The 13,901-nt window shown below is 33.0% G+C and overlaps 1 protein-coding gene across 1 annotated transcript in view; it reads left to right on the top strand.

The window, feature by feature from the left end:
• Positions 1 to 13,901, top strand: part of LOC111621247 — a 155,151-nt gene that overhangs the window by 20,505 nt on the left and 120,745 nt on the right. Inside the window, exon 8 of the mRNA XM_023363328.1 lies at positions 1,395 to 1,487. Within this exon, the coding sequence (XP_023219096.1) occupies positions 1,395 to 1,487 (93 nt within the window). The remainder of the gene's footprint in view (positions 1 to 1,394; positions 1,488 to 13,901) is intronic.

Here is a 13,901-nt window from a genome sequence, read left to right as displayed (position 1 = left end):
TAAATAAGAATTTAATAATAAAAAAATAATATATAAAATATAATTTAAATCTTTTAATAACTTACAAATTAGTTTTTCCTCCCTTTTGTTAAGATGATGTGTGATATGTTAACTGATCTTACATGCATTAAAACTTGAAAGAATAACAATAAATATATACTAAATTTAAATTTATGATTTAATTAATTAGGCAAAATTATTTTAATTCTTCGTTAATAAATTAATTCAATTATTAATAAAATGACCCTTTTAAAATCCTTTGATAAATAGTTTCATAAAATTCATTTTCTCTTCAAATAAATAAAAACTTTCTGAAATTTATAAAATCTATTCCACTTCAAAATATTTAAATTATGACAAGGACGACAAACATCTTAGAAGGAATGAAATCGTTAAGGCCCCCATTCGTTGGGGGCCTTACGGATCTCATTTTGTCTCGTGTGGTTTGACGCAGGGCCGGGACGAGAGGGGCCCCAAAAAATGAGAAATGGACCAACGATTAGCTCAAGTCCCATTTCATATCTTCATTTGGACAATGAATATTGATGTTATCTCCTCAATTCTGTTCTGTAATCAAAGATGATGCTATTCTGTATACTTTGAAAGTCATCATCTTTTGCAGACCTCTTAATTAATTAATTAAACATGCCACTTATTTCACATTTGCCACCTTTCTTCTTCTCTATCACTTCCTTCTGCAGGTCTTTGTGTCTGTTCTACCCATTCTTTAATGTAACACACTAAACAAAATATGAAGTATAAAATCTATCATGTATTTTTTTAATTCAATTTTTTATATATAAAGTTATTGTATTCACTGGAAGAAATGAAAACTTGTAACAAGTTTGTCTACATTAGTATATTTCTATATAGTTTGTCACTAAATATGTTACCTTTGTAGATAATTATTTGAATTCAAAACATTAAAACAAGATTATATGTTATGTAATGACATAGAAATATGTTACAAATTTACATACTTTGACAGATAATCTATCAAGTAGTAAAATTAGCATTGTGTATCAGATACATTCTCTTCTTCTTCTACATCTTCAGGAGGGATGCTTTTATGGTAGGGGATGTTTTTTTCTTTCCATTAAAATCAGTCACACCCAAACATTAAATATCATTTATTCTTCTCTTAATATTTACCACTCTGATAATTACCTGGGCATTGTTTAGTGAGTTGTGTGCTTCAGATCAAATGATGATGTCCTTGAGAAAAGTTTTATCATCATTAGTTTTAAAAATGACTTTAACTAGAAGGTCGTCTAGTTAAATAATTGCTTAAAGAGATCCAGTTTAGGATAAATATTTAAAAAAAAATTATATTTAATAATTTGTTTTTAAAGGCCAATTGTTCTGATTATATTATTTATTTATTTTAAAAATAGATAAAATTAGTCAACATCCGACCGGAAGACATCGTTGATGGAAATCCAAAATTAACTCTCGGATTAATTTGGACTATTATTTTACACTTTCAGGTAAGATTTGTTTTTAATTTAACCCAAAAGTCGGTTAACTACGGCATAATTACCATTAAAAGTCAGCTTAACATTTTACAGCGGTTAACCGAGTTTTGGTTCTCATTTCGTGGTTAAAATAATTTAAAATTAGTAAGCGCTGGGTTTATTGCGGGGAGGAAACAAAATTTTTGGTTCGTCCCTGACTAATTTTTAGTGAAAGAGCGTATTTAAAATTAAAATTACCCAGGAAATTCGAGTTTTGACCTCGTCATTTTCGTGAGATTCATTGAACTGATACGGACGAACAAACGGACGTATTATAAACAACAGAAAGGCAAACAAAACGCTAGCATTAGTTATTTATTTAAGACACTAAAAATGTTAAAATATATTATTATTATTTATGAGCTTTTTGGACGGAAAAATTGCCCAGAAAACTTTTAACTTTCTGTCATAATTTTCATAGATTTACCGACGTGCTGTTCTATGAACAAAGCAAACAAATCAAAATGTTAACATTATTTGTTTATTTAAGTTGCTAAAAATATTATTATTATTATTATTATCATTTTTGAAATTTTGGATCCCCTTAAAAAATTATCCAGAAAATTCCAAGTCTCTAACTCATAATTTTCTAGAGATTAGTTGAACTTGATACGGACGAACAAACGGACGGACCAAAAAAAAAAATAAATAAATAAAAGGCAAACAAAATATTAACATTGTTTATTTATGTAAATTGCTAAAAACATTAAAATAAATTATTGTTTATAACATTTTTACAGTCCAAAATTTATGAATGTTCATACAAAATAACTAGAGATAAATTACGAACAGAGTTTATGTTATTTCTAGAAACTTTTAGGCTTTAGACCTTTAAATTTTATTTAATTTTTAAGATAAATTATTATTTTTAAATTGTAAAACAATTAAAAAAATTCCCAATGATTCATTAGAGAAAGATCACCGAAAAAAGAATACGAATCTATAGGGTGGCCCAAAAGTCTGTTAACCATTTTAAAAGCTAAGTCGCATTTGTGTTTACATATTTTCTGTGGGAAAAAACATTTTTCTACCCCCCTCAGTTTATGATTCACGTTGATGAGTGTACCCGAATAGGCAGAAAAACAGAAAAGGTGGTCAACTAACTTTTGGACCACCCTGGGTGCGTTTTAAAGCCCGCGAAGCTTACGTTAATTTCGATCGACAGAAATTAATATATAATTAACATTTTAGGTAAGGGAGAGCCATAAATTTCCTTGTAAATTCGGAATTTTATAAATTATTGATCGTCATTTAAAAACTGGCCGCGTGTTAATGCTCTGGAGAATCGATCCCCAGACTGCTTCGACGTGTGTATTTTTTTTTACGTACTGTACGTACTTATATATTTACTTTCTATTTTTTTTAATATTATAAATAAATAAACAGGTAAAATAAAATATGCATTTACGAGTTTTTACGACGAAAAAAATAAAATAAAATGATTAAAAATGGAAAGCATATTTTGACTGTGGCTCCATCTGGCGTAAAAGAAAACCAACTATGTTTTTCATATACTTTTAAGTAATGAATTAATTTTTGTTCGTCATTAATTAATTTTGAATTTATTTAATAAATTAAGATCTAATTGAGTTCAATTTAATTAATATATAAAATTTTCTGCTAGAGTTATAATTGTAAAAAAAAGAAAAATAATAAGAGACGATTATGTAAGTTGATTAACACTTTATTTTCCAACCCTTCCTGTGTCTAGGAGTGACATTTAAGTGATATTTATTATCTGTTACGTAATTGAAAGTATCCTGCTTCCCTTCACCTGATATTTGGTATAATTATTTATTTTTTTTATATTTATTTGCTTGCAAATTAAAGTCGATTTTCCTTAAAAGATCGCACCCCAACCCCCCAAATAAGGTTTATTTTGCATTATTTGCAAGAGAAAAAAATTGTTGCATGTTTCACCTTCTTCCCTATCCAACTGGAACCGATCTTTATAAGCGTATGGGCGGTGTTTCAAACGAGTTACGGGGGTCATTAGGGTCATTCAAACGCTTCCTTTTCCCGTTTGCAAGGTCATTCGGCAATAAAATAAATAAGCAAATACTAAAAAGTTTATTCAATAACCGTACAAAACTGTCGTAACTTCTTCCATATTATTTATTGTAATCATTATATTTAAGTCTATAAATATGTATAATATCTCTTTCATAATCTTATTGTTCAATCTGAACGATTAGAGAAGGTGACTTTTTGTGTTTTCCGGCACTTCCTTTACTTTTTCCAAGTTATAAGGAAGAATTACGGACAATTAAATCGTGCACGGTTTTAAAATCCACGATTGTAACCCCCCGTAACTGGGATAAACATGACTCGTTACTACCATTAGTACCACTTGATTTCGAATGGATATGAATTGCTTACTTCGCCATTCTTTTCAGCTCTTCTCTACACCTGCTCGTGTACAGGTGCTGCTGAATTTGCACCTGCGAATTTTTAGCGCGTGCTCTTTTCTGTAGACGACAATAGTTTTGATTACTTTACGTCTTAAAGTAGATAAATTTATCGCTTTACTTCTTGTGAAATCGCACCAATAAAGGTTGAAACGTGGGCGAATTGTGTGGGGGACAATGATTCATATCGGTGTGGGAGCATCCCGCGGGCTAGCACTAGAAAAACATCTGTCTAATCTACAAATTCCCTTGGCATTCCACCCCTAATCCGAAATTATCTTATGAGTTTAACATTTTTTTATCTACTTTAAAAAGAAGAATTAATATGGTTTAGTGCATTTGTTCCAAATACGTTTCGTAGCATCGATCCCGTTTATTGCGCTATTGTCACTTCTTAATAAGTCGCACCCAAACATCGACGGGAAGTGGTATAATGGGGATTTAATATTATTTAGAATCTTAAGAGCGGGGGTAGTCTAACCACAGCCACCCACTAAAACTGGTTCCCGCAACGCCCACGCACCTGTTCTCGTTCTACCATACAAGGAGTTAAATGAGCCTGTCGCTTGTGACGTCACGAAAACGGTGCAATATTTACGTCTCGTACGGAGGGGGCACGGGGCACAATTTCGTCCGGTCGATCCAATGTCATCCAGATACCGTGCCCACTCGCGACCTTTATCACTGCTTAACCGTAATGAGTTCATTATCTTTACACCTTTTGATACGGCGCTCGTATCTTTTAGCCTTCGGATAAACTTTGTGTCTGCCTTTATACATTAATTATAAATTTTATAACTAAAATTAGACTCCAGTCATAAACTACCCGCGACTACACATATTTTCTCTTACTTTGACACGTGAAAAAGTGGAGTCTCGATTGTAACGTGTATTTTAACTCGTTCTCCACACGATATAACTAGTTTTGGGATGGATGATGTACGAATTCGCGTGTCTGCCTGCAAACAAACACACGGTTTAAAATCACAAGCGGAAGTTGATTGACGTTTTACACGTCGCATCGCACGGCGTCCAGACTAATTATGGGAGAAAACTACGATACGGCCACGCCAATTACTCGACTTAAACACCTCCAAACCGACTTTACGAATCCCTCCGTTTTTATCGTCATTAAAACCACCGAAAATCAATCTATATCAAATTTAAACTTTCGTTTTACGTCACGAGCATTCGACCGGTACAGTCAAGTTCAAAGTGTAGAAATTATCCAGACTATCTCCACCATAAGGAGATAAAGCGCTACACAAATAGAAGAATGTAGGAAAACAATGACTAATCATCCGATATCTCATATATCAGCGATGTGTCAAAAGTAGGTTGATTTATAAATTAAAAAAAAAGAAAATAAGTTACGACAAAACAAATTTGGCGGAACCCCGAACCACCCACGTGCTTATTGCATCATTATTTACTGTCTGGGACCTACATCCGATAGAATCTCTCGCACACAATTCAAATTTTAATGACTTATCTTCGAGTTCCGCTTATCGTTAACAGATTTATATAACAGTTTACAATAAATAGAAACGAAATGGCGTAAAAATCCATGGATTCTTTAGTAGTTTAAGTAGGAAAATGGCGCTCCCGTTTTGGAGGGAAGGTGCGCCTTATACGTGGATAAAATATAATTGGGCGCCGTAAGATTTCATATATTAAATTATAAAGAATTTAATAAATTTATTTAATATATAAATAATTATTTTAGGATGTAGGAAGGAGAGACCCAGACCGGTTTAAGGGCAATTTTTATTTTAGTTTTTCTCAGAGTTGTGATTCTTTGAATAGAACGTGTTTCATCACCAGTTTCACAATCTTAAAACACTGCATTCGACTTAGCCTACATTTTTTTCCTGTTTAAAAATTGTTTTTTTTTTATTTTATTTTTCGTCGGAAATATAATTTATTCCGTCCAAAAATTGATTTTGATTAATGCACTTTTTTTGGAACTACTTTAAATAAATTAATATTTAATCGTACAGAAAAATGCTTTTTAAATTATTCATTTGTCATGTCTTTAAGTAGATTTTTATATAAAATTCTATGATTATTTTTAATTAATGTATTGTGTTTTAGGAATTTTTGTAGCGGTCATTTAGATTTGGGCCATTTTATAATTAAGTTTATTTTAAGTAAAAATGCGATTTATGGGAGAAATGGGGGGGGGATTTATAAAGGAGCTGGTTTCTTGCCCCGTAGACAAAACATTATGGCTTCTGTCTGAATAATAGACTTAAAATTTGTAAGATGTCGAGGCAAACAACGTAGATTTGTGTTAGCCAAGTCGCGGCGCTCGGAGGGAAGCGAGAGGAATTACGAAACGTAACTGGCACTTATCTGTAGAGTTAACGAATAATATTACGTTGCGTATGTTTAAATGTTTTCTAAACAATTTGCCCCGGTACGGGTACGAATTAAGATGGCTTTTTCGCTTGTGTTATCCGCTTATTTGGTCGGATGCCAGCTGCATTGATGTATCTCTCATTGAAACATTGGTTGGCCATGACGTCAGATGCCGAACAGAAAACAAACGAGTCGTACCCGCATATAGCGCCGTCCTTGCAGCGAATTTTCCTCACCCCAAACCAGATTTGAATAGTCGCAATTTCGAGTATTAAAAGCGAAACGTTTAAAAACGTGTGGCGTGGCGCATGCCACCGCTCATCTCCATCGATCGAAAGTCGTTCCGTCTGTTAGCTCCGTCTGTCGCAGGGTGACGCAGTGTTGTGTCCCGAGCGGTGTTGTCGGCGTGGGACGTGTTCTGCCGACACGTGCGCCTCCACCATCCACTGGACGGCCAACTAACAACCCGTCCAGCCACCGAAGTCTTCCCGTTAAGGCAAAAAGGGGCGTTCTATTTAAAAGGAAGCCATGGGGCGTCCACCGACTTATTCCAGTATCAGAGTGGTTACCGTCTTAGGTACTGCTTTGATAACTATCGTTTGTGCCGTAGTGTCTTTAGTAATTGTCCACATACAACTCCATTCTACTGAAGTCTGTTACTGTCCATCCGTCTGGCCTTTCTCGGCCCTGATAACCCTGCTGTGTTCCGTTGTCACCGTCGTCGTTTATCTGTTACGCTTCGAAATGAGGCGCGCCAAAGGTACCACCGGCTCCGAAAGTCACTCCACCACCTCGGTCCGTACGACGCGCGTAACGCGTCAAACCGTAACCACGATCAAAGGAAGCGACGGTCAAGTGGTCAGCACCGTTACCACTACAGAAAGCCCTAGTTATCAGAGTAGTGCTAGGTGTCGGAGGCATCAGGAACCACACTCCCCCACCGAAGTCAAACGTACTAAGAGAGTCATCAAGACACAAGTCCGCAAGACGGGAAAGGTAAGCTTAAAATAATTGCTTAACCCAAAAATAAACAAGAGCACGCGCTTCTCCTATGCTCCTTCCTTATCTCCGAACGTGATCTCATGTCTTCTTTGCCACCTGCTGGTACCCTATTAACAATGGCTTTACTTTTACCGACGGGTAAGCTCGCCGATGCGCACCAAAAAATGCCAAATTTCTTCAATAAAAAAGTAAATTAACGTTAAATTTCACTAAAAAATGGTTCCGAGTTTACCATTTCTACTTGAAAATATCAATGCAATGTATAAATTCGAGTTAAACTTACGCAAACATTATAGAGGAATTTCGCTTAATGTAGGCGTCCTCATTCTTCTTTATCCTTTTCTCCTACAAGAAAATGAGGACAGGAGTCTATGTACTCTTTATTTTTATTTATTTTTTTCGTATATATATATATATATACGCACACACACACTACTGCCTTTCAATAGTAATCTATCTAGACAGAGAAAACATTCACATCCTTCCTGAAAGTGATTACGAACTTCCACTACACCACTACGTCAAATTAACACTATCGTAGACAATTAAATTTTTAAAAAATACCTTACATTTTTACAATTTACTTATGAGTTAAGTGTGGGCATAACCTTGAAGTTTTACTGCAAGGAGAAGGATTTTGTAGGTAGTTCGTCCTACGCTACGTCTGGTACCCGACTCGACTTCGCGTGAGGATAAAACGCCCAAAAACTATAGATTTTAATTAAGAAACAATTAAAATCATCCCTAAAAGTTAATTATCATTTTAAAAAAAAAATCCTTAGTATTATTCGAAACAATGTGAATTTTTCTGGATTAAAAACTCTGGTAACACTGGAACCACTGTCTGTAGATTATGCAATATTGACCCGAATGCATTAATTTCTCCTCCCCGTCCCATATTTGGTATGGTTTTAAACTAGAAGAATGCTCTTAACGGGTAATTTTTGCATCGATTATTCGTGCGTAATTACGTATAGACGAATTACACCAATTACAAATGGCTGTTAGGGTGGTTTATTCGAAGGTTAAGAGCATTTTGCAACGTCCAGTTCGAAATCAATTTTGTAAGCTTTCCCTCCATTTTTTTTAGTCATGTAAATTGCATTAATTTATATATTTAATCATGGTGATTTGCAAAAAAATCGATGATCTCGATGACTAATTGTGTTACTTCACACGACTCTGACTTCCTTAAGTAGAAATGTATCGTTGATTATGGTTAAAATATTGTTGCAAATGAGTTATATTTAGGCAACGATGACATTTAAAATTTTCCGAAAAAAAAAATTTAATAATAATTTCGTATAAATGCCAGAAATTTGCAGAAAATGATGAATTTTCCTTTCTAAAATTACGTAAGAGATAAGACCGGATTAATACATAAGATAAATAAGACACAGCTTAAAGGTCTCGTGTTACCGAAATTTCAGCTTAGGGCCTCGTTACGAAGTCTCATACCTTTTTAAATTTATTAATATTTGACCGGGAGAAGGGCCTCTTAAGGAGCCAATGTATCTAAATCCGTCCCTTTCTTCTCAAGTTTGTCACTTACGTTATGATTTTATCATTAATCAGACTATTTTGGTAAAACAGACAATTGTAAAAATTAAAATTTTCGCGGTTTACGTCACTTTATATAATATACGTGCAGGGACGTGGAGAGCTTGTATGGGGCCCGGATTAGAGGGCCCCATTAGCAAATTCTTTTACCAAACGAAATGCGTAGAATGTTTATTTATTAATAGTAAAAAAACTGTGGTAAAAGATTTTATTTTTGTTAGCAGAAATAGCATTAATTTATAGAGGGATTTTTCTTTAGATTCCCCCCCTCTCGGAAGCCCTAATGGCACAAATATACGGAGCTTGGAGGGGGGAAATTATTAATTTTCCCTCCCAATCTCCATAATATGTATACAATTATTAGTATTATATTATTTTACATAGAATTCTTCACTGCCTCGGGGCCCTCACGAAAACTTTTTGACAGGAAACGACGCCTTTTTACATGCAAAGCACATACGCCCTATTTTTACAACCCGAGATTTTTAGTTCGACCCTTTCTTAATGTATTTATCTTGTAAGGTTGAAAAATATAATAATAAATTGGTACGAAATTATTTTTACACAAAGTACTTCCTCAATACTCTTTAATTTACCGTTGTTATTTTTAAAATAATAATAATAAAATAAAATATAAATGAAATTATATAATACCCAAATATAGGAAATTCTATTTTAAAAAATACAATATAATACGATTTTTGTAACAAGATATATTACATTTGAGACACGAGAGATGTCATATTGATTTTTGATACCGCACGTTTTTCTTCTTTATTTAATTCCAAATTAAATTATATATGGATAAATATTTATTAAAAAATTAGATCACTTAATACTGTACTCTGAAAACCCTTAAAATATATATAGGGCCTATATATAATTAGGGCTTCGAGAGGCGAGACGAGGCTCACTTCATTTTGGGGCCTTGCTGGCACTCTTCTATTATATAAATGCACTTTAATTTACTTCTAGACTGTGTAGAGGATGTTTTTATTTATTTATTATTTAAAAATAAAGAAAAAATAAGTTTGATTTATTTGAAAAATCGAATTATGTTGATGTTATGACGAGAAGTGAAGAGATGGACGAGTTCATTAAGTAGATGATGAGTGCCGGATATGAAAAATATTTTTCTAATAATAACCGATATAGAAATTATATATATAGACACATTTTATTTATTTAAAGAATTTATCTTTCACATAAATTCTTTTGATATTTAATAACGTGAGCGGATTTTGCTTACATAATATGTTTTTGTATGAAGTTGCATATTCAAATAAAAGTTAGAACATTATTGTTGAGTGGTTCCTTAAGTTGAAGATATTTTAATAATTAATATATATATATTTAACTTAAATATTGTGGTAAGTGACGAAGCTTTACCTTAAACTTCATAGCTCCATTTATCTTCCTTCTATGGTTGTAGAATTCTATATATACCTATCATAAATCACATATCTGTACTGTACTCGTTCTTCCTTTACTTTCTTGAAGTTTAAATTTACGTTATATCGAATATCGAGTCAAACAACGGAAATTGATTAAGTCTAATTATAAATATTTCCATGTATGGAGCTTGAGTCACATACAAGTTTTCATCGAGAGAAAAATCCAATAAACATTAAAATTATTAATAAAAACTATTTTAAAACGAACAATTCCAATCGAATTTTATTCGATGAGATATATTTGATTAAAAAATTATGAAAAATTAATTAATTTAATGATGTTTTAAACTGTTGCAACTCATTCCTCCCCTCTTGTAAAGATGAAACCAAGCCATGTTTACTTCAAAATATTTCATTTAATGATGCCGATAGATGAAAGACGGAAAGATTAATAGCATTATTAATCGTCGAATCATATAAATTAGATAAAATATTTTATTTTTCATTTATCTCGAGCTTATAAAACCTTCGGCACCCCGCTCTAAGAAATGCAGTAAATCGAGATCAGCGATGAAAAATTAAATGACGCAACTCTATAATACGATCTTCAAAAGTTAATTTAAGAATGTTTATCAAACACTTCATCTATTATCTTAATTTCTTGTTAAACAAACCGTATCTTATTTTAAACTACGCTTTCTTAACAGAAGCGATTTGTTTAGGCTCTTATAATCTCCTTCCATATGATGTTTTAAGTGAAGATGCCTCAAGAAATTCTGCTTTAAACTCACGTTTTTACTACTAACAGTGGCTTATAGAACACATTAAAGCAATTTTTTTTAAAATGTTCTCCTCCTTTATCATTTTGTCGATTGTCGAGTAAATGGAAAGTCGAATTTACTTCAGTTCCCAGCGGTTAAATGGCACAATAATCTCTTCTTTATGATAGAAGAAACGTCTTAAAAATTATAATTTTTATACAGTTTAAAAGCAGAATATCTAAGGATGGTCCGAAAGTCAGTTAACTGATTGTAGCTTCTATTAACGAAATTAAAATAAGTATACCAAATGGCATCCCCTATATCTATTACTTTTTAAATCACTCGACAAAGGGGTGGTTTAACGTTCAGAAACTCTTCAGTAGGCAATTCTTTCATTTATATTGCATAATTTTTATTATATTTTTATCAGTTTTACAAAATAAACAACACCGATATAAACTAAGTTTATGATTCAGGCGACATAAACATAAAATGGAACAATGTAGTGCATTCATTTGCATGGAACTGTAGTGAATGAGTGATGGAAAATAACGTGCAACTGCTCCAAACTGGTTTGAACCCGTTTCACTAATTATTATAATTAATTATCTTGGTTAACTAAATTATGGGCCACCCTTTATACGAAATAAATTATAAATCAGATAAAATTACATAGATAACATTTTTTTTTAAAAGGTTATTCCATTGATGCTAAGATATTCATAAACACGAGGATTCACTTCACTAATTAAACGAATATCTGTATTTAGGACGTCTTAACTTAGAATGGATTTATGGCATCATGTACCAAATAACATTATAGAATAGGCCATTTGTCTAATTATATTCGGATCTAAACCCTTTCCTACTAAACGAAATCATTATATTTAGGGAGGTATATTTGAGTACCTGTCTTGTAAACTGTACAGGCAATTATTATAGAAAACATCTAGAAAATAATATACTTCAGTGATTAAATTTATGATTTTGTATGTTTTTAATCGAATTTATGCGTAATTAATTTATAAAATATAGATTTTTGTGCCTAGAGAACCTCTTGAACTTGTGGTTCAAGAGGTTCTCTACACAAGACCAGAGCAGCTTCAAGAACAGAAAATGTTCTTGTATATGTAGGATAAAAAAAAAAAGGAATATTTGATATGGCCAGTTCCATTGAACAAATTAAAAGATTACTCATCCGCATTCAAGTTACATGACACGTAATAAAATAGTCTTTATACAGGTTTTTCTTTTTTTTTCATGTGGATCTAATGATGCGAAGATGCTTTGGATGAAGATTCTTCATCTCGTCTCGTGAAATTTAGTTTTTATCTAATTAGATTATTTTAATTAGATTAATTTACTAATTAATATAATTAAAATTACTTAATTCACATCTTTAAAGGTAATTTTATAGTTGATTTTATTAATTTAATACAGTGGAATCTCCAATAGCGGACACGGCTAAACAGCGACAATTTCCTGGAGAATTTTTTTTGTTTTAATATTTAATAAAGATATTCGAGCTTAAAATATCTCGTTAAATGAATGATTTTTGGAATATTTTAACACCAATTATTTCATAAAAATGCTTATAAAATTTTAATTTATCTTAAATTTTTAAGTGTGTTGAAGGTTAGTTTAGTACCGCAACGGACAGGACCTCTATACGAGCATGTCCTTCTTAGGGGCCTCGTCTCACCGTTCGTTATTAATATTTCTGTTTTATATTCATATCTATATAATGCCCTCGAAAGAAATTGGGCTCAAAAGTACTTAAAATGGGCAAAATTTATTTGTCTAACCAATAACGATTTAGTGCCACATGCAATCTTAAGAGGTTGCCTCGAAAATTGATAAATTAAAAATTAAAAATAGAACTAAATCTGATTTGCATATACGCTAAACAAAAAAGTTGCAGCTTAGGGCCTCACATTTTTACATACATCATTATTTGGTGGAGGGAGAAAGGCCCATATACGTTACGTATCTCTTGGGGCATTAGCGAGTTATAGCTTCATGGAGCCCAGTTTGTTTGTTTTAGTTATGGTAATGCAACACTTGGGCGATCTGCCGAGGGGATGCCTTCCGGGAGGCCTTTTTTAAGGGAAACTGGCTCCTATTTAGGCGTTACAGACGTGGAGAAAACCCGGAAACGTGTCCAGCCCGTCCGAGCGAGGCTCGAACCAACGACCGAATTCCCAGTGTTCACGGTACGAAGACCGCTTGGCCACTGATGGGCCTCATGGAGCCCAGGGCCTCCAGGTAGTGCTGACTTCAGACAATTTACTTCGGGGGGAATTTTCTCGTATAAAAGATTGGTTTGGGGCCCCTGTTAGTGGGTGCTCCAGGCAATTGCCTTTTACGCCCGTAGGATAACGTGCCACGACAGATCGTAGCTAAACCTCTTTTTAAAGTAATTATATTACTTAGATCAATCTACAAGAAGGAGCGACTTAATACATTTTATATACTTTTATCTCATACATAAGCTTTTGAGAGGGTGGGCTTTAGGTGGATAAGAGCCGGCTGTATTTTGTACAGTATTTTTTTAAGGAGTTAAAGAATAGCTGCGTGTGCCTAGTGTTGTTTGGGCTTTAAGAGGATGGGAGACGGGGGTTTATTTATTAAATATTTAATCTTGATATATAATAAAAATTACAGTAAATCCCTAGCTTTACGAGCGTTTTAAAACCCCCCGATATAAATTTATTATTGTGAGTTACGACTGCACGAAATGTCGTGTTTAAATCCCATATTTTTCTTGGATATTTACTTTTAGAATTATATATTTAAAATTTTATCCAAGCATTTATGATACTGAAAGTATGAATGAAGATGGTTCGCTTTACGACGGTCTTCTACCAAACTCGTGTGACCTTTATAATTTAATATAATGAA

The sequence above is a fragment of the Centruroides sculpturatus genome, unplaced genomic scaffold (genome assembly GCF_000671375.1).
Source record: "Centruroides sculpturatus isolate CEXI.00-Female unplaced genomic scaffold, Cexi_2.0 scaffold283, whole genome shotgun sequence".
Classification (NCBI taxonomy): domain Eukaryota; kingdom Metazoa; phylum Arthropoda; class Arachnida; order Scorpiones; family Buthidae; genus Centruroides; species Centruroides sculpturatus.
Note: the sequence above shows the minus strand (reverse complement) of the source record. Positions and strands in the feature narration are given on the sequence as shown.